Raw genomic sequence first — 19950 nt, 5'->3', positions numbered from 1 at the left:
TAGCAAGTTTATTGGGAGAAATTACCTTCTATTTGCAGGTAAAATCCTAGGTTGTGTTATCTTTAAAGAAATTATAAGTGTAGCATATGTCTAAAATGAACTCTTGCTGAGGGGATTGAGACTTGTATTAATCAGAAGAGACATGAAGAGATACAATGATTCACCAAGTTATCACCTTCGTCTTTTTCATAGCTAAAAGCTGCAAAGACCAAGCCAGCATATACATATCGAGTCACCTACCAAAAATATATAAATCCTGATCAAGACCAATTAATCCCACTCTGGATAAGCTCTCTAAAACCAAAATAACGAGTGTCTTATCCTGCAAAATCAATTACTTTGGATTGCAACGTCTATTTCCTCGATAGACTGGATGCTGAGGCGATGAAATTATCCCTCAAGAGTGGCATGATCAATGCAGCAGCTGGGAAGCCTAACTCAGAATCCAGTTGCAGCCGTTGCGCGCTTAGTTTAAGATGATCCATAATTGTCCCAAGATATAAATTTCCAGAAAAAGCTAGATTTCGCACTAGCCCGTAATGATTTTCATGGCATTATAAACATGTAGAAGACTGTTCGAGGTGGAAATCAGAATGTCGAACCCTAGGTCATTGTTAACCTTGCGTATTAGAAAGCACGTCTCTCTTCGGTAGTCTCAACTGCAGCCAACAGAAATGAGTTTCAGATATGCAAATTTTCCGCAGGTAAAATGCCCTGTGCCCATAAAGCCCAAAGCATTTCAAAATCACAAACCTTTGACTTTGTAGTCCTCCAGCCTCCAGAATTAGGTTGTGGGGAATATGAGAATCTACCAAGGGAGTTCAACAAGGCAGTTTTATCCATGGCTGTGCGGGTTACTGGCGACAAATCCTGCTTCCATGTAAAGAAACATTATTCAACCACTAACAGAGAAGAATAAATGAAACGAACACCTATCATCTTTTTAGTGATATTAACGTTTTCTTTCTGTTGCACAATTTGCACCAAAGCTGCAAACGAGCCCATTGCAATCCTTCATCGCTTGAGCTTAATGTAATATTTATTTATTTTTTCAAACACAACCTCAATTTTTTCTGTAGCAGTCCATATACTTTTTGAAGTAAAGGGAGACTGTCAAGCCACATGCTCACAAGGTTAATAACAAAACGGAAAAAACATATGGTACAAGGTTACCTTATCCATAGGTTCTAAGTCCTTTGACGCTTCAAGATTCTGAAATTCCAGACAATCGGTATAGAATAATATCTGCAAGTGAAACAGTATTCAGAATAACAGAGGTTAAGATTTGTTGCCAAAGCAGGACCAACCAAAGATAAAGACAAGCTATTCTTAGTTTGGCGCATCAAATAAATGCAGGATCCAATTGAAACCTACTTTGTTAAGTAAATGAACATTTGATGCATCTGTTGCCATGATCTTCACTCCAAGGCAATTAGACATACTGCAAAAGGGACAAAAAACTGAGTTGAAAACACAGCCATCTTCTTCACTCCAGACTCCTTTTTGCCGGGCATCTTGAAGAGCAATATTGCAGAGACGCTGATCAACTGATGAGATGTCAGTCACGAGAACTGGTACACATTTTGACTTGTTCTTGGCACAACGCTCCATTCTTTCTTTCACAAGAGACGCTAGGTGAACCTTTGATGAAGAAGTCAAAGAGCACTCAACATACAGGTTGTTCTCAGGACGACCCAATGGGCTTTTGCAGAGGGAGCAGGAAATTTGCAATCTCTTGTCCATGAGAGAATCGGAAGATGCACATGAAGTGGCACAAGAATTAGGCAGCAATCGAGAAGCATGCTTGGTAGATAGACGTTCTCTACAGTTTGTCTCCAAACCAAATACAATCCTGCGATTTGTGTCTCCACTAGTGACTGAGCTTCTAGTGAAACTAACACAGCCAGGAGTTTCAGCATAGGAGGTATCAGATTGTTCTCCTCGAAGGTTTATTAATGATAAGTCCATGGACTTCCTCCGTTTCTGTGTATGAGAATTAACACTTAGATTCAAAGATGACTCTACTTCTGGTCTCAGGTTGCAGGTAGTTATAGTTAACTCTTTTTCAGGAGTAACCAACATTGAACACTGAGATTTGTCCGGAGCAGCACTTTGGTTTGTCACAGACACCAAAGAGACTAGCCCTTGATCTGCAAGCTCATTAGGGGCCTGCATCATGGTTGAGCTAGAGTTGCCATCCTTTGAGAAGAATCCCGGACTAGCTGCAGCTCCACATTCACCCATGCCAGGGGTTTCCTCGACAAGGGTTATTTCTGGATCTTCATGAAAAGATGCCTCAGAGCACCTGAAGGGGAATCCAATATGTTCCATCAGACCATATTTTTTGCAAGGGAATTCAAGAATTTAGTTTCGTTCTTGACTGAATGAGGATAGGTCATTTGTATTATTCTATCTGCTGGGTGTAGTTTTTAAAATGCAATCCACTAGCCGAAGTTCCATGATTGTTTTTTTTCATTGTCTATTTTCTTGAGCTTGTTGGCACTTGCATGATAAGACTATGTTCATGGGCAATAAACCTGGTTAATGCTTGTAACCAGTACTACCAGTTGCAATATGAATACCTAACTTGCTAGTACAGCACAATAATTGGAACTGAAATCTTCTAAATAATGCATGAGACCATAGTGCCTGCTAGTAGCTAATTACATTACTTGCAAAGATAACAAAAACATGACGAAATAACAGGGCAAGTCATTTACCTTGAACCTATATGGGAATCACACTCTAGGTCAATGATTTCTTGAGAGCTTTCCAACTCATCGTCTATTTGAATAGAAGCTTGTACTTCAACATCATCTTGGGACTTCAGTTTTGAAACAGCACCTTCACACTTTGTCAAAGAGACTATTTTCTCTCCATACTGATCAGAATTGCTCCGTTTCTGACTTTTGTTTCTTGTGTGCCCTACGATTTGATCCATTCGAGGGATATTTTTCTCCTTGTTAGCATCAGAATTCAGCAAGAATTCTTCCATATTCTTGCCAACCTTCTCCTGCAAATAAGTTGAAGCAGAGACCACAAACAATATTATCATTCACCTGCTGATTAGACCATGGAAGGATGATGGAATTCCTTAATTAAATGCAAAACACATGAAGATAAACAGAAGACCTTGGCATTCCTGAAAAAGGATCTCAATCCTTCTAGAGACATGTCAAAGTTGTTGTACTGTTGAATCGATTTCCTTAGCCATTTCGAGATGTATACTCTATTCCGTTCTTCCTTATAACGCTCATCTGCTTGCCAATGAAATAAAAGCCACATCAAAAAAATAACAGAGACAACAGCAAAGTGCTGTCAAATCATAAAGATATTTTCAGTAACAGGGGGGGGGAATCATTGATCAATGGTCAATCAAATGAATTACCTAATAGGATGATGGACCCATAGTCAAACTTATGCCGTATACAGCGTCCTGCATGAATTCAAATGAAGAATTATACCCAAATTCATTAATCATATTTTGCAATTATCAGATAATGCTTGAATTTTAGACAACAAAAAGAGGGAGATATAGAGAAAACAATGAGTATCCAACTGAAGAAACACAAGGGAGTTACTAGTTGGAAAGAAGAAAAAGAGGAGATAGTAGGTGTAGTCAAAGAGGAGAAATTAGAGAAAGAGAGAAGGCTTGTGGATTATATGTATGCTTTATTTCAAGCCAAATGGAAAGCATTAATTGTAAAGCTAATCAAATGGCATACCAACAGCTTGATTGAGAGCTCGAAAGGCTTGTTGACAGTACCACTCATTTCCACCAAGAAGGTTTTTGGACGTTTTGTATGCATCATTATATTTCTTCTTCAAACCAACTTGAATATCATTTCTGATAAAACATGTCAATATCAATAAGCAAATCTGAAAAAAAATTAAAATTGTTGTTTTAAAAAGTTTTCAGAGCTTGTAAGAATTCTTACATGTTTGGAAATGGAATGCCAACTACTATCTGAGGTTTTCACAGTTAAAGGTAAAACACCCATCCAGGTTGAAAAGCAATAGTGGTTCAAATTCAATGAAATGGTCTTACCATGACAAAGAAGGAGAAGATATTCACAATGACACTGACAAACCAACTATAAGGACCCATTATCATCCCTAAAATCAAGTTCACTTAAACCTGTGACAATCCCACAAGAACAACAATCTGCACACAGTAGATATTCCATTAACTCAAGAAGCACCAAGAACCCAACTCAGATTAAAGAAAAGTAGAGAAATGCGGGTAATTATATTTCAAACAACACTGAAGGATACAACTACCCGAGCATAATCATCAGAAAAGTCTATTCCTTCTGAAACCTGCGAGAACAACACAACAATTTAGCATAAGCATGGAGAGAGAGGTGGTATGTGAATTTGAAAGAGCTTAACAGCAACATAATAGCATAATGATTCCCATGAACTTGAAAATAATGCACTATTTAGAATTGAAGACGTTGGAATTGCAATCATTTTGAATAACTTAATGCGCTAAATTATCATTTGCAGCATGTTTAACCATGCTCACAAAAATTCCACCAATGCAAACATTAAAGCCCAGGCTAAAAATCCTTCAATCCAAAGACAACAAAATCTGGTCAGTATTATAGCAATGTTCTTCCTAGCTAACGACACCAAAATGGACTTAGCTCCTAACCCTTCACGAATACTCCAACTGGCTGATTATAGGAGTCCTCGGCATAAAAGTTGGCATACCTTTCCTCGACAAACAGCAAGAAATGAAGCTCCTCCTTTCTCAGAATTGTCAGTTGATTCAGTTCCATCTAAATGATTGGCATCCACTTTTTTGACCTTTCTCTTTCTCCCAAGAGCAGGTCTTTTGTCTCGACGAATGCAGTCATAATAACCCTTCAAAATCGAGTCAAAATCCTCCTGGCTTCCTCCTCTGGGCTCTGCAATAATCAAGATAAAGTAATTTGCAAGCCAACTACAGGAATTCCATGGAGACAGCCAGGAAAACATAGCTCAAGCACAGATGCCAAATAATGAGGCATCTCTAACACAACACAAAATGGTAACTGAAAGTACAGAAAAAACTTTTATGCAATCAGTAATATGTGTTACCAACAAAGAGGGGCTTTCTTGCATTTAATCGCGACCATTGGCCTGTTTCACGCCAACGATTGCTCAGCTTTTCCATCAGCTTATAGCTAGGGAAGAACACGAGAGAGCCTGCAGGAACAATCTTGCAGATTTCCTCCAACGATTTGCCAAGGGCATCCTGCACAACCAATTATCATGGAAACTTATTAATATATGGAAAGGAATTCACTCTGGATCATTAAAGATCAATGATAAAATGCACGGGCACCTGGAAGGTATAACAATCTGCTGTTTTGTAACTCGCATTCAATGGATAATTATCAGGACTGGTCGATATTACAGAAACACACACCTGCAGTAAAAAATTGATAGCTTGTACCTGAAAATGGAACCAACTATAACAGCAAAGTACAAAAGGATGGGGTAATCAAACCTGCGATTCAACATCAACTACATGCGGAGCTTCCAGACAAGTTCCAAACTGAACCCCAAGTTCAGATGAGAAAGAATTCATTGGTGACAAAGTCCTAGAGAACAGAAACCATAGACGAGTGTTTGCCTTAGTAATACTACTTTGATTAATTGATTTATATGAACTGCAGGGACAAAACATGGTTTTTATATCTCCAGCTTACCCTGATGTTAAAATGACTGACAAAGAAAGATCAGCTATGTCTTTGAACACGACAGCTGGATTCAAGCACCACAAACTTAAAGTACAAGTCCAGTCACCAGCCTTTTCTGCATGCACGATTTGAACAATAGCAAAATGATAGATTATTTCTCACTCGTTGTCTACAAAAAGAATATGAGAGCATGAGTTTGTTTTCTAGCAAAACCAGCAACAGTCACAGGAGTATTATCATTGGATTCTTTTAATGCAGCATCTGGAAGTGTGGGAACACAACAGAATTTTGAAAGTAGTCTCATTGAGTTTACTAAACAGAGCTTAAAACAGAAAGCTTTCAGGGAGTACCAAGTACTTGATTCCTTATAACCTGCAAATATAATCTCTCTAAACAAATACTCCTGTGCTATTTGAAAGATAGCTTTAACAATTGGCATTAAACTAAATTTAACCTGCTAATCTTCTTCCTGTTCCTTTCAACTTTAAAATATTACAAATGAGAAATTTAGCCTACTAATCTTCATCAGCTAATAAATATACTACTATGTTATAAATTGATAAGCAAATATATTGTGCATTGTGCATTGTACACTAACCAACAACAAGTTGACAAAACAACCAGCTGATCACTTACTTCCATCTCTTTTAACATATCGCCGCAAAGCAAGCTGAAAATCAGATACCTGACATCCATTTCTTGAGAAGAAATAAGTGAGTGAAGAGAATAACCCTGTTTGGCATTTTAAAAAGCAGTTAATTAGAATACCAAGTTTTTTGAGCAAGTAAAATAAGCAGAGTATGAAGCTCAACCTTCCAATAATACCACCGACATGCCACTTAAATGAGAGACCTCTGCTTCCGTATCTGTTGCAGCTTTGATAGCCTGCAGCAAATTAGATTGATGAACGGTGCAAATGGTGAGAAGAAAGTGAATGGCGTGTCAAACTCAAAAGGCATTATACAATTAGGAGGAAAAAAACCTGTTTAGCACAATCCAGCAAGATTGGGAAGCACTGCTGTGAAATATTGGCTTCTTGGAACTCCCTCAAAGCCTTGTCACCAGCCCAACTATAACACATGGGAGCAAGAGAAACTAATAAGTGCAAAAGGCCTCCATCACCAAAACAAATCTGAATAGAACTTCAGAAAGATGGAAGATATCATTAATACATAAAATTGAATGTAGAAACATATAGATAGTAGTAAGTATAAAACGTTAGACAAAATTACTTACCAAGAGCAGTAGTGCTGAAATTCACGCTTCTCCAGCTTATTTTTCCTCCGTTCAATCCAACTTAACAAGTCCTGTGCATTCATAGCATATAGCAATGGCAATTAAAATGACTTATAAGACTGCAGAAACAGAATCGCGAATCACAATAACTCAAACAATTACCTGTGCCATTTCATATAATGGTTGGTAAATCATGGGATCAACTGGACAGAGTTCCTGCAATTCGGTCTGCAATTCTTTGGCAATACAACAATAATAAGCAACAGAGATAAAAAAAAATAAAAAAAAAATCAAATGTTTGCAAGTCAATGACCTACTTTGCAAGACATCTTCTTCAACATCCACACTACCAGCATCACGAGCAATGTCTTCTATGTTGCTGCATGTCCAGAAACATTCAGGGTATCATGTAGTGCCTATACAGAAATAAAACTGGAGAAACTCACTTGAACAAAGAAATCCAACCACAAATTAGCCATTCAGGATCACGTGGCAAATCATGTATAACATTTCAGCAATTGAACAGAAAATTGCAATACGTACTGGGCTTCATCAAGAACAAGTATGGCTCCTATAATGTCTACTTCCATTGCTCCTCGAATGACTGGATTAATTATGTAATTGTACGGACAGAAAACCAACTGTGCATCATCTGCCATGGAGCGAGCTGCATAGTATGAACAGCCTAAAAAGAGAGAGAAAATAATCAAGCTTCAGATGTTGAGAGTGAACCGAGCAATTTAACAAGCCATATGCCAAATTTTAACAGGCTCAATCTTATGTGAAATTACAATATATTGAACATAAACCTTTAACAACTTGTCCAACTTTAACAAGATCTTCGATGTCATGCACCTCATGGCAACCTCCTTTTTGAAGCGAAGGATGACCTCTGACTTTATTTGCATTTCTGTTTGTGAAAAATAGTTTTGTTGTGAGAGACAATAAAACTAAAGCAACCACATACCGTGAGAAAAGTAACCCACTTGAATTGTAGGCATCCAGCCTCCTTGTCCTTCAAAAGCAGCTTACTGAAAATTTCCACAACATGTTTCAAATACAGGGACCAATAAAATTTTGCAAACAAAAAAATGTCCCCAAAGCTCAAAATTGTACCATTCTTCATCAATATTCTCTTTCCTATTTACATGTACATTTGTGCAGTAATGTTTCCTTGAAGCCTGGTAAATATTAAAACAATAAGTCCTCGGAAATAACTAAAACCTGAATCGAAGCATCAACGCACAATTATTGTCAAATCAATAGCCATAACTAAAGGAAAGATACAGAGCCTACCAACACTGCCATTGGCACCCTATACGTAGTTTTACGAAATTCGTTAACCACTTGGGAAATTTGGGAATGTGTCCTCCTTCAATTAACAGAAAACAGCAAAAATAATTACCCATTCAATAAAAAGATTCTCCTTCACATTGTAGATCATCATACATTTATCACCATGTAAGAAAAACATTACTAGAACTACTAATTCGAGACAGAAAACTTACGAAGCATAGTATATCTTTGGCACAGCCTTTTTCTTTTTGTTACTTGCCACCTTTTGAGCCAGCTCCACAGCCGCTGTAGGTTCAGTACCTGCAGCAATTCACAGAGACTCAAAATTCTTTAACAAACTGGCAAATTTCGATGCAGAATTGAAAAAAGTTAGGGTTTTAAAAGTCCCAAACTTACTTGAAGGCGTTGATTCTGGAACAAATCCACCGCCGTGAGCGAGAGGATCGGTGATTGCCTCGGGATTCGGTGTAGAGTGAGTGAGATTAGCGTACTGATTCTTTAATTTGTAATTCTGTTGCCAGGCGAGAGTGGAGCAAAGAAGCGAGAGCGATTTTCCAGTACCGGTAGGTGATTCGAGTAGAGCGTGACAATGGCCGTCTCTTTGGGCTCGATCGAGCGTGGAAATGACTCTGCCCATGAATGCGAGCTGCGTTCCATATGGTTTGTATGGGAATTCCACTTGAATTCCTCCTATGTGGTAGGATTTTTTTGGGTTAGGGTTTGTGGATTTTACTGGTGTTGGTTTCACCATTTTTTTTGGTGAGAATTTTGAGGGGGGTGCAGAGGGATTTGTTTGGGTAAATCGTGGCATTTTGGCGGGAGATTTTGGTTTGTTTATTTGGATTTAAGCGGTAGCTTCTTCTTTTTTTTTTCACGCCCCTGTAATTACAAGCGGGGTTGAATAGTTATTAAACGCAACTCGGGCAAGCCCCGTGTTAGTAAAAAAAATATTTTTTTAAAATAATAAAATAATATCTTTTAAAATATGTTTTTGAAGTCAATCATTTTTTATTGGATTTTTACTAATTAACTCCACGAATCAATTGAGTCGAGCTAAATTAATTTCAAGATAATAATTTATCACATTGAATTTAATAATCATGGTCGTGGAATTTGGTTTTTGGTTTGTTTACCTTTCCAATCATATTATCGGTTGAGGCTCAGTTTTTTTAATCAAAATAGATTTTGTTGTATTGTTTTTTTATTGATCCAGCTGAATTCTAGATATTTAGGTAGTTTTTTATATGCTAAAAAAATATTAACTGGGTTAGACTGATTATACTTGATAAATATCTATCTTGTTATATATTTAGTGTGCATTTGACTGAATAGGATCATTTTTCTTGAATTATATTTGATATATATTGAATAGAATAAATCAACATATTGTAATAATAACAACAGGCATGTGTTTGTCTAATGTTTGAAGTGTATCTTAATATATATTGTTTTTGTAAATAAAAACATATAAAATATACAAATATAAGGTTAATGTAAAATATAAAAAATTATATTGTATCCTCAGTATATATTATTGTCAAATTTATATTTTTTATTATTATTTTTTTCATTTCATTTTATATTTAGTATCGAGTTTAGTAATATTATAATAATTTTAGTCATAATACTCGGTATGCCCATAGACAAGAGCCTGGACTAGTCCATGTTTCAAAAAAAAAAAAAAAAAGATTATTAAGACCTAGCCTAGTCAAAATCTCAAATCGACTTGCAACTTTGTCAACTCATGATAGAATACGTATAAAAAATTCATTGATTTTTTTTTATAAAAAAATTGAAATGAGGCTGGGCTTGTTTATTTTTTAAAAATAAGTAAACACGGGTAAACTCTCACTACCTTTTTTAAAGAATAGGTCAACTCATTATAGAACACAATTTTTTTATTTTTATGTTAGACCCATCTTTATCCAGCATACCAAGCATTATTTTAAACTCAATTTGTTTTTTTGGCACAACTTGTGTTTTTGCTTGATTATAGATTTGAAAGTATATGATAAATTAACGCATATTATAATTTTAATTTTTCAAGATTCTCGTGGAAAACTTTATCTCAAGACCATGATAGAAAAAAAACAATAATATAACATTTTCTTAACTTCTCCTTTTAAAAAATAAAGAAAGAACCGACCTAGCTTGAATCATAAAAACCTCGAGTCAATCCCGAGTAAAACCTGTTAAAATCTATTTATTTTTTAATATTTTATCACGATCTCGTCGTTTAAAAAAATATATTTTACCATGAGTAATATAGTCATTTTATAAATAATAACCCGCGTGTAGAGAATTAGACAATCTTATCTTAATTTTACAAGAGTTTTGATGAAAATTTTATTCCAAAACTCCGATAAAAAAAACAATAATCTATAACTTTTTATTAACTTGTATTTTTAAATTATAATGACAAAAATTATCATGATACTATACACATGCTTAAAAAATTCGTGCTAGCAGCAAATATTTTTTGAGGTAACAGGGTCGATTGCATTACACATGGTAAAGGTTTAATTAATCATTACTTGGATCTCAAAACCAGAGTCAATTGCATCTGATATCTCTCTGTTATCGATTTTTTTTTAATTAATATAGATGTTCGGACCAATTTATATGTGCTTTGACCAATTTTTATAAGTCTTTAAATTAATAACCATGTAAATTTTTAGTGGCTATTATATTAGCAACTAAGGATTCGAATTTGAGATCATATATAGAATATTGAATTTTTATTAGTTGCTGTCTTTGCTGCTAAAGAATTGACGAGAACATTTTACAATATATTCTGTCTGGTGTGAAATGCTGTTCTTCCTTTTCATTTAAATTTACACTGGATCATTTTTTTTTGTTTTTAATTTCAATTGCTAAATCGTAAAGAGTTGCCAAACGTTTGATGATAAAAAAGAAGAAGAGAGAAAGACAAGTAAAATAATTGTACTACAAGAAAAAAGAAAAAAGACAAGGTGTGTTTAGAATGTAAACCCTCTTTTTTTAAATTTTAAATTTTTTAAATTTTCAAATTATTTTAACATGTTAAAATTAAAAATATTTTTTAAAAATAAAATAATTTTATTTTAATATATTTTAAATAAAAAATACTTTAAACTAGTAGTGTTACAGTCCAAAACATACTAATAACACCATAGCAATATGTAATTTTTTTTCCAATGATATAGCTAGCACGGTAATCGAAAGCAAGTATATGTTTAAGCAATGCAAATAAAATTTAAACGTGTTTTTTTCAAATAACGCCTTCTAAAGTTATTTTTGATCATTTTAAAAATTTTTATATTAAAAATATTTTAAAACACATGAAAAACATTAACTCGATGGTTTTATTTTTAAAACTTTAAAAAACACATGAATTATAACAACGGATAATGTTTAAATCCCTTTTTAAGCGATTTTAAAGAAGTATTCCCGTATTATTTTAAAGCATTCAAATTAATTAATAAATTCTCATAACTAATAATATTCCTAAAGTCTAAACTCATATCATCAAGTATTTCCTCCTTAATCATTACCAGGGGTGAGAAAAAAAATAAAAAGCTAATTAAATTATTATTATTTTTTAAAAAACCAAATCATGAAATTTTTTTGATTAAACCGATTAAAATTTTAAAAAAATAGACCAGTTTGGTTTGGTTTCGGTTTAATAAACCTAAAACCAAAAAAACAAACCAAACCAGAAAAAACCGAGCCAAACCGGTTTGAACCGATTTTTATATTAAAAAACCGAATCAAAACCAGCAGATTCAAAATCAGTTTTGGTTTTTTTAAAAAAATTTAATTTAATTATTTTTTTAATAAAAAACTATACTGAATAAAAAATAATTACCCTAATCATTATATCATCCTCTTAAGATTACAATCATGAGTCACCCGACTCGAAAACCAGAACTGGGCTAAATTGAAAATATCAAGCCTCGATAACGGTACATTTTTAATTTTAACAAGGAAACCGAGGCTAAATCATAAATTCAAGCAAATATTTTTTTTTAACACCAAACACGAGCAGCTGAAATCACAGTCTCCTTTTGCTTTCCTGTCGATCTGGGGAATTTGTTTTTGCAAAAAAGATCTCCTTTTCCTTTTAATTAATCAAACCCCCCCAATCCGAACTCGAATAAAATCCCAAACATTTTTCCAGCTCGATCTAACCACCAAAATTGCAATTACCTTCGATCCCACAAAATCAAATTCTCTGATTTTTAATTTTCCTCATCGAATTCAATTCAAATTCATGTGATCTTCTAAATCCGAGGAGGAAGCAGAAATGGCGGTGCCAAACATGGATCAATTCGAAGCGTACTTTAAGAGAGCTGATTTAGATGGGGATGGAAGAATCAGTGGAGCTGAAGCTGTCTCTTTCTTTCAAGGATCCAATTTGCCCAAACAAGTCCTTGCTCAGGTCACCCCTTTCTCCTTTCTATACTCTGTTGAATCCACGTTTTGATCCAAATTAGGTCAAAATTACAGTTAAATAGATGCTTGATGGTGAAAAAAGTCGATTTTGTTAATCAATTTGAAAATAATTGAAATCCAGAATTCGATTAGATTAGGTCAAAACTGTTCGACTCTGATGCGACGATTTGTGAGATTTAATTCGAGATATTTTTTTTTTTAATGTGGATGCAGATATGGATGCATGCTGATCAGAGTCGAACTGGCTTCCTTGGCCGGCCGGAGTTTTTTAATGCTTTAAGACTTGTAACTGTTGCTCAGAGTAAGCGAGATTTGACACCGGACATTGTCAAGGCAGCATTATATGGACCGGCTGCAGCAAAAATCCCCCCACCGCAAATTAATCTTCAAGCCACAGCTGCTGCGCCTCAAATGGCGGCGGCTTCACCTGTGCCGCAGATGGGTTCTGCTGCCCCAACAAAATCTCAAGGTTTTGGCTTTAGAGGACCAGGAGTTCCAACGGCTGCGCCTCAAATGGTTGCTTCATCTGCCACGCAGATGGGTGCTGTTGCTCCGACAGCATCTCAAGGTTTTGGCTTTAGAGGACCAGGAGTTCCAAATGCTACTATGAACCAACAGTACTTTCCTCGGCATGGTCAAACTATGAGACCACTTCAGGGTGTCCCTCCAGGAACTGCTTCCCGTCCACCTCAGGGTATGCCTGCCAGTAGTCTCGGGGGTCCATCGTCAGTAATGCTTACTGGAACTGCTTCCCGACCTCCTCAGGGTATGCCTTCCAGTAGCCTGGGGGGTTCATCATCCATAATGCCTGCTGGGACCACCCCCCGTCCACCTCAATTCATGTCTGGTGGTTCTGCTGGTCCAACTCCCAGTGTCTCAAACCCGAACATATCAAGTGATTGGCTTGGTGGAAGGACTGGTGGAGCTCCAACTAGCCCTGGAGGGGTCCAGCCATCTATACCCACCACTACTTCCCAGCCGCGACCTCTAAGCTCAGTTTCCTCTCAGCCCATTGCTAATGATTCTAAAGTTGTTTCTGGAAATGGGTTCGCCTCTGATTCGTTTTTCGGTGGTGATGTGTTTTCTGCAACCCCTACTGCAACAAAACAAGAACCCCCTCTGCCTACTTCTTCAGCTACCAGTGGCACACACGCTCCCATTAAGTCCGGCTCACTTGATTCACTGTTGAGAGCTGTTAACAACCCAACCTCATCTTCCATTGTCTCGGGTTCTAGTGATGCCCAAGCCCGAGGTCCAGTTAAGTCCAGCTCACTTGATTCACTTCAGAGTGCTTTTGCTATGCAACCTCTGGGTGGTCAGCCTGAACGAACCCAATCATTACCGAGCCCAGGCCCACAAGTTTCAGCTTCAAATTCTGCCTCACTTGTGTCACCTGCCATTTCAGTTGGAGTTGGAAAATCTTCTGATAGCACACAGCTTTCATGGCCAAAGATGAAACCAACAGACATTCAGAAGTATAATAAAGTTTTTATGGAAGTAGATACTGACAGAGATGGAAGAATCACTGGTGAGCAGGCACGGAATCTTTTTTTGAGCTGGAGGCTACCAAGAGGTAATGGATTTTCATTTTTCCACATGGCTATGGATTCTCCGTGGATTAAGCATTATAAAAGGTTCACGGCAAAGTAACCATATTGTGTAGGTTCCTTCCGATGGGGGGAGTCAAATTTCTAATTGAACATTAATTTTGGATTTGGTTTCTGTAGATTTTATAATTTGATGTAGGTTTTTAGACTGTATTGTTTGATTTTGGATATGATGTGATGAATCTCCGTTGTTGTATGTGTAATGCTTTGTAAGCTATTGCCTAGCTGCCTTGTCTGATATTATTTTGGGATGATGGTTTCTCTAGACTGTAAATTGATTTTGGATATGATTGAGATAAATCTTCATTGGTATTTGTGTGTTGCTGCATAAAAACTGCAGATCTCCTTTTCTTTTCTGATTGCTTATGCTTATTAAGTCCTTATTTGCCTTTTGCAGAGATTTTAAAGCAGGTCTGGGATTTATCTGATCAGGATAGTGATAGCATGCTTTCTTTGAGGGAATTCTGCTTTGCCCTTTATTTGATGGAGCGGTACAGGGAAGGCCATCCTCTTCCAGCAGCTCTTCCAAGTAATATTATGTACGACGAGACCTTGTTGTCCATGACGGGTCAACCCAAAGTTGCTTATGGAAGTGCTGCTTGGGATCCTGGTATGGATTGCAATTTCTTTGAAAGGTCTTTTATTTCTTATTCTTTCCTTTCTAGCGGATGAAATTTTCTTGACATTCCCATCCTCATAATTAGGTTTTGGACAGCAGCCTACACGATCCATGGCCCCTGTCCCTGGCATGAGGCCACCTGTTCCAGTAACTGCGTCCCAGCCTGATGGTGTCATGGTAAACAATCAACATAAGTCAGGAGCTCCAGTGTTGGAGGATTCCTTTTTGAACCAACATGATGGCGGAGAGCAGAGTTCGGCAAACTCAATGATTCAAGATGGAACAGCCTCAGAGAAAAAGGCACCATTCTCTGCCCTTTTGGCTCGCATGCCAAACTATAGTTGAATTGGATATTTTAATTCTTGACTTTTGGCTGAACTTTTTGAACTTCCCTAACCATAGCAAAATGAATTTCTATCTTAATCTGAACTGTAACAGTTGGATGTCAAGAGCAAAAAAGAATTGCCACTTTCATTTGGTCCAGAAAAATAAATTTCCATTGCTTTTAATCCAATTTGCTAATTGTCTGGTCATGGTTTTTCATCTGATTCCAACTGTTTTGTTGTCATATTTTTTTCCTCCAATTTTATTTTGCTCACCGTATCTTTCTTTGTACTTAAGGAGACAGGTATAGTTTTGAAAGTCATTCCTGAAGTTCAATGAATATGTTATATTTGGTGCAGAGTGATGAAACAGAGAAGCTGATTTTGGACTCCAAAGAGAAGATTGAGTTTTACCGTTCTAAAATGCAGGATCTTGTGAGTAGCTGCTTTTGTCTATCCCCTCCCCACCCATCCCTCTTTGTTTTTTTCTCGGTTTTCTTTTCATTGATACCCAACTGTTTTGCCAATATTTGATGCATGAAAGTCAAATATGCACATGAAGTCCCGAGTCTTAAGAAAAGGGTGGTTTCAGACATGGCCTGTTGCTTGTTTGCCTTATATGTGGTGTTTGGTGATACTATAATGTGGTGGTTTGAATGTCAGTCAACAAGATCTGGGTTAAATATCAACAAGAATCTGGTGCTGCTTGTTTGTTTTGATGACCATTTAAGATCATTTATCACTGGAAGATGTAGAGTAATGACAGATGTAGTTTGAATAGATGCTTTTTATGGAAAAATTGTGTCTTCTATGAATGTTATTCATTAGGATATTTCTGTTCATGTTATTTTCTTCCCCTTGATCATCAACTAGGCATATTAATATATCTACCGTGCAGTAATTCTGTTGATTAAGAGACCCTTGGTTTTCAATCAGTATGTCAACCTTTATGAACAGTATAACATCCTAATGGGTTTGTTCTTAATTCACCTTTCTCATTTTTTGTCTTTTTTTTTTGTGTGTATATCAGGTTCTGTATAAAAGCAGATGTGATAATAGGCTAAATGAAATCACAGAAAGGGCTTTGGCAGATAAACGTGAGGTATGCTCTGAAATATAAAGAATTTGGTGTCTATTATTTATAATAATTGGACTTCTATGGGGTTCTATGTCAACAAATTACGTAACAGGCAGAGTTGCTGGGTAAGAAATATGAAGAGAAGTACAAGCAAGTTGCAGAAGTGGCATCTAAATTAACAATTGAAGAGGCAACTTTTCGTGACATTCAGGTAAAAACTGTACTTCTCCAGTGTAGTGATGAGTCGGGTGATTTCCCACTCTGCAAGCCTTTTGGAATGTCCAAACTTCACTGACAAGTCCTCAACCGTCTCTCTTCATATACATGGAAATAAATAGTAGCTGAACTGATTTCATCAAAGCTAATTTTAAATAAGTGGATGCCAACCCTTTCTGCCTCATTACTTAACCAAAGTGGACAGTCCATGATTTCCTATTTTAACATGGATTCTCATTCTTTTCTTCCATGAATTTTTTTCCTATGAGATGCATCATGGTTCCAAGTCCTTGACTTGTGTTTATAGCATGTTTTAGCATATAAGTGTATACTAATGCTAATGTTAACAAAGCGAAATTTCTTTCCTCTCTGTCTCAACAATGGCCTCTCCTTGTCTTTTTATTTAACATGCTTAGATTTTAGACAAAAAGTTTTTCCTGGATGTGAGAAGTAAAAAACACATGCATTGTGCCTATTTAATTAGTGGCATTTAGTTTGTAACCGCTTACCATTTGAAATCATGGAGCTTGTCTGGTCTTATAACAGTAAAATGCTAACATATGAAATTATATCCCTTGATAAATTTCTTCTTTATAACATTTAGGAGAGAAAGCTGGAGTTGCGTCAAGCAATAACTAACATGGAACAAGGTGGCAGCACGGATGGTATTCTTCAGGTAAATAGTAACAATTTAACCATGGCGAGTCATTAGAGATTTTATCCAACACGCATCCTTTGGTGTCATAGGTTCGTGCTGATCGAATACAATCAGACCTTGATGAGCTATTGAAGGTTTTAACTGAACGCTGCAAGAAACATGGACTGGATGTCAAGTCAACTGCCGTGATTGAGCTTCCTTTTGGTACTCTCAATCCTCTCTATTTTGTGCCAGAGTGTGTGCCTTGCTTCGGAGTTCTTAAAATAGTAGTTGTGCTTTATTTTACATTTGAGCAAGTCCTTCCCAGCTCAAAGAAAAGGATCTGCTGCTTGATGTGTTTTTTTAATAAGCTAAAGTAGTGTGACACATTCTTAGATAATGTAATAACTGATGCTCATTGAATTCGATTCCTTAATATTACGATGATTGAATCCAATTCACTGACAGAATTGAATTTGATTCAATTAGCAAAATTCAATTCAATTAACATGATAAATAGTTCAGTGCTAGGAATATTTTGTTTGAATTTGATTAATTCCATTAACTCCTGAATGAATTAATATATGTTATGGTTCCCGTCATAATTGATTTACATTTGTGATTCTCAAGGCTGGCAACCAGGAATTCAAGAGGGTGCTGCTACTTGGGATGAAGATTGGGATAAGTTTGAAGATGAAGGTATGCTCTCTACCTTCCCTACATTGAACTATTTATCACACCTCATGCTTCCTTTTGCCTTTCCAATCTCCAATAAATGCCATGAATTGAGTGGATTTTTCTCAAGAATATTGCACAAATATTAGTTCGAATTTATCTATGCAACATATCATTTCCACTTTCAGGGTTTTCCAATGAGCTCACTGTTGATGTGAAAAGTGCTCCTGGTCAAAAGGAGAGAGCACCTGCGGATGGTAGTTTAACCCCTGATTCATTGTCAAATGGAGATGGGAGGTCTGGAATTTTTACTGGAGACCATGTGCTTGAGAGTGAATCTGCATATATCCACAGTGAAGATGAAATTGCAAGAAGCCCTCAAGACAGTCCAGCTGGAAGGGCTGCTTCAGAAAGTCCATCTCAAGACTTTGCTGATGTTTTTGCCAAGAATACTGAAGCAGATATAGATACCCACAGGTACAGCAATCAATTTGTTTCCATGTCTTTTACCTGCATGCCTCCTACTTTAGTGCTGATTGTTGGCCTACTTCATGATGATAATGAACTTTATATTTTTGGCAATAGAAGTTTTGATGATTCAACTTGGGTGCCTTTGACACAAAATGATGATGTGGACTCAGTCTGGGGATTTAACCCTGCAGGCAACAAGGTGAGTCCAGTATTCCTGAAGCACTCTTTTATTCTACTGCAATTGAGCATGGATACATGTTGGATATTCAAATTGTAGCTTGCTGAAGCACATTCTATGCAGTTATCACTTTATAGATCACTTCATTAAGGAATTGCACCTGATATATTGATTTAACCCTCACATCATGATTGCTGGAATGCTTTTACAAATGTAGGCATATTCTTGTTATTACCATCATATTTGCACATACCTTGGGCCATGCATCTATCCTTAGGTTTCCATGTTTTGTGCATAGGCACTCTGGTCCAAGTGAACCTATTGGCAAGTCTTGTGAAATATACCTGTGTGCAGTTCTCAGGTTTTATCATCCAATGAGATATCCATGTGCTATTAGAGAGCTCAAACAATGCTAAAGATACAAATTATTTTGATTAAAATTATTTTATGGATTGGTGCTGCTGCTATGATGGGTGTTGCAGTGATCGATTAAATAATTAGAGTCTGAGATATCTCTTCACATTGCCCTCAATTATTTGGTTGTGTCATCTAGCAGGACTCTTCTGAGAACGAGAGAGATTTCTTTGGATCTGATGATTTTGGTCTAAAGACAATCAGAACGGAATCCACATCAACAACGAATACTTTCCAGAAAAAGAGTATATTTTTTGAAGAATCTGTTGCAGGTTCCCCAATGTCAAGATTTGGCAACTCTCCAAGGTTCAGCGAAGCAGGGGACCATTTTGACAATTACTCGAGATTTGATTCCTTCAGCATGAATGAAGGAGGCTTTTCACCACGAGAAAAGCTTACGAGGTTCGACTCCATAAACAGTTCCAAAGATTTTGGCCACAGTCGTGCATTCTCTTCATTTGATGATGGAGATCCATTTGGCTCCAGTGCCCCCTTTAAGGTTTCATCTGAAGATCAAACTCCCAAAAAGAGTTCTGGCAATTGGAGTTCTTTCTAGCAGCAATCTGGTTTTCCACTCCCTCTCCTCTCTCCATTTTTTTTCACGGTTGCCAATTTTTGTATGTGCTGTATAGATTGTGTTGAAATGCTGCATTGTTGTAAAGTTATTCATCATGGCCTTGCTTCATTTTTATTTTGCTGAGGTAAAAAACTTATGTTTGGGGGGCATCCAGATCAAAGATGGAATGCTTGTTCTTTTGAGTGGCAAATTCTTGAGACCAATAAAAACCGAGTAGTTTGAGAAAACAATGACTCTTGGCATTCCATCAACTCACATTGCTCAAATTGCATTTTATTTGAAGCTGCCTGCTTCACTATGACTGTTGGCATTCCCTTTCTTCATTTTTTAATTTTTGGTGCTACGAGTTGTTTAACAATGTAAGGCAGTCAGTAAACACCGGTTTTGGAGGCGCGTGACCTTCCTTAAGGGTTTTGGAGGCGCGCTTCCTTGGATATTTCTATTATACAGATGAGCTCGGCTGCTAGGCTATGTCTGAATGAGATTATGGGCTTGTTAG

The 19950-nt window shown here is 36.7% G+C and overlaps 2 protein-coding genes across 5 annotated transcripts; one reads left to right on the top strand and one right to left on the bottom strand.

Moving 5' to 3' along the window:
• Nucleotide 1: 1 nt before the first annotated feature.
• LOC118042068 (uncharacterized) lies at nt 2-9086 on the bottom strand. Of its 2 annotated transcripts, none has more exons than XM_035049619.2 (28): nt 8619-9086; nt 8435-8522; nt 8223-8298; nt 8043-8107; nt 7913-7957; nt 7736-7836; nt 7470-7611; nt 7244-7305; nt 7089-7162; nt 6927-6997; nt 6673-6832; nt 6503-6575; nt 6327-6422; nt 5700-5805; nt 5498-5591; nt 5333-5416; nt 5086-5242; nt 4717-4913; nt 4276-4320; nt 3939-3967; nt 3726-3847; nt 3389-3436; nt 3133-3257; nt 2721-3013; nt 1375-2305; nt 1174-1245; nt 754-870; nt 2-659 (listed from the first exon to the last, which is right to left on the bottom strand). In XM_035049619.2, exons 1-28 carry the CDS (start codon nt 9031-9033, stop codon nt 615-617), a joined length of 3933 nt encoding a protein of 1310 aa, XP_034905510.1. In that variant the 5' UTR covers nt 9034-9086; the 3' UTR covers nt 2-614. The 2 variants fall into 2 exon arrangements, with proteins under 2 accessions (XP_034905510.1, XP_034905511.1); XM_035049620.2 differs by having other exon boundaries at nt 6673-6760.
• A 3121-nt stretch (nt 9087-12207) lies between these two features.
• LOC118042063 (uncharacterized) lies at nt 12208-19749 on the top strand. 3 transcript variants are annotated; one of them, XM_035049610.2, is made up of 13 exons: nt 12208-12642; nt 12870-14229; nt 14661-14873; nt 14968-15182; nt 15566-15640; nt 16236-16307; nt 16396-16494; nt 17104-17175; nt 17247-17361; nt 17767-17835; nt 18000-18288; nt 18400-18481; nt 19014-19749. In XM_035049610.2, the coding sequence occupies exons 1-13, from the start codon at nt 12508-12510 to the stop codon at nt 19428-19430; spliced, it is 3213 nt and encodes a 1070-aa protein (XP_034905501.1). In that variant the 5' UTR covers nt 12208-12507; the 3' UTR covers nt 19431-19749. The 3 variants fall into 3 exon arrangements, with proteins under 3 accessions (XP_034905501.1, XP_034905500.1, XP_034905499.1); XM_035049609.2 differs by having other exon boundaries at nt 18397-18481; nt 19017-19749; XM_035049608.2 differs by having other exon boundaries at nt 18397-18481.
• The last annotated feature ends 201 nt before the right edge of the window (nt 19750-19950 follow it).

Source organism: Populus alba, chromosome 2 (genome assembly GCF_005239225.2).
Source record: "Populus alba chromosome 2, ASM523922v2, whole genome shotgun sequence".
NCBI classification, from domain to species: domain Eukaryota; kingdom Viridiplantae; phylum Streptophyta; class Magnoliopsida; order Malpighiales; family Salicaceae; genus Populus; species Populus alba.
Note: the sequence above shows the minus strand (reverse complement) of the source record. Positions and strands in the feature narration are given on the sequence as shown.

What these genes read in the sequence shown, in the direction of transcription:
- LOC118042068 (XM_035049619.2), bottom strand. Translation starts at nt 9,033, where the DNA reads ATGCCACGATTTACCCAAACAAATCCCTCTGCACCCCCCTCAAAATTC. An exon ending in CTTGTTCTTGATGAAGCCCA is followed by an intron (nt 7,306 to 7,469) that starts GTACGTATTGCA and finishes CTGGACATGCAG; the next exon opens with CAACATAGAAGACATTGCTC. An exon ending in ACTTAGAACCTATGGATAAG is followed by an intron (nt 871 to 1,173) that starts GTAACCTTGTAC and finishes ACATGGAAGCAG; the next exon opens with GATTTGTCGCCAGTAACCCG.
- LOC118042063 (XM_035049608.2), top strand. Translation starts at nt 12,508, where the DNA reads ATGGCGGTGCCAAACATGGATCAATTCGAAGCGTACTTTAAGAGAGCT. An exon ending in GAGCTGGAGGCTACCAAGAG is followed by an intron (nt 14,230 to 14,660) that starts GTAATGGATTTT and finishes TGCCTTTTGCAG; the next exon opens with AGATTTTAAAGCAGGTCTGG. An exon ending in GCACGGATGGTATTCTTCAG is followed by an intron (nt 17,176 to 17,246) that starts GTAAATAGTAAC and finishes TTGGTGTCATAG; the next exon opens with GTTCGTGCTGATCGAATACA.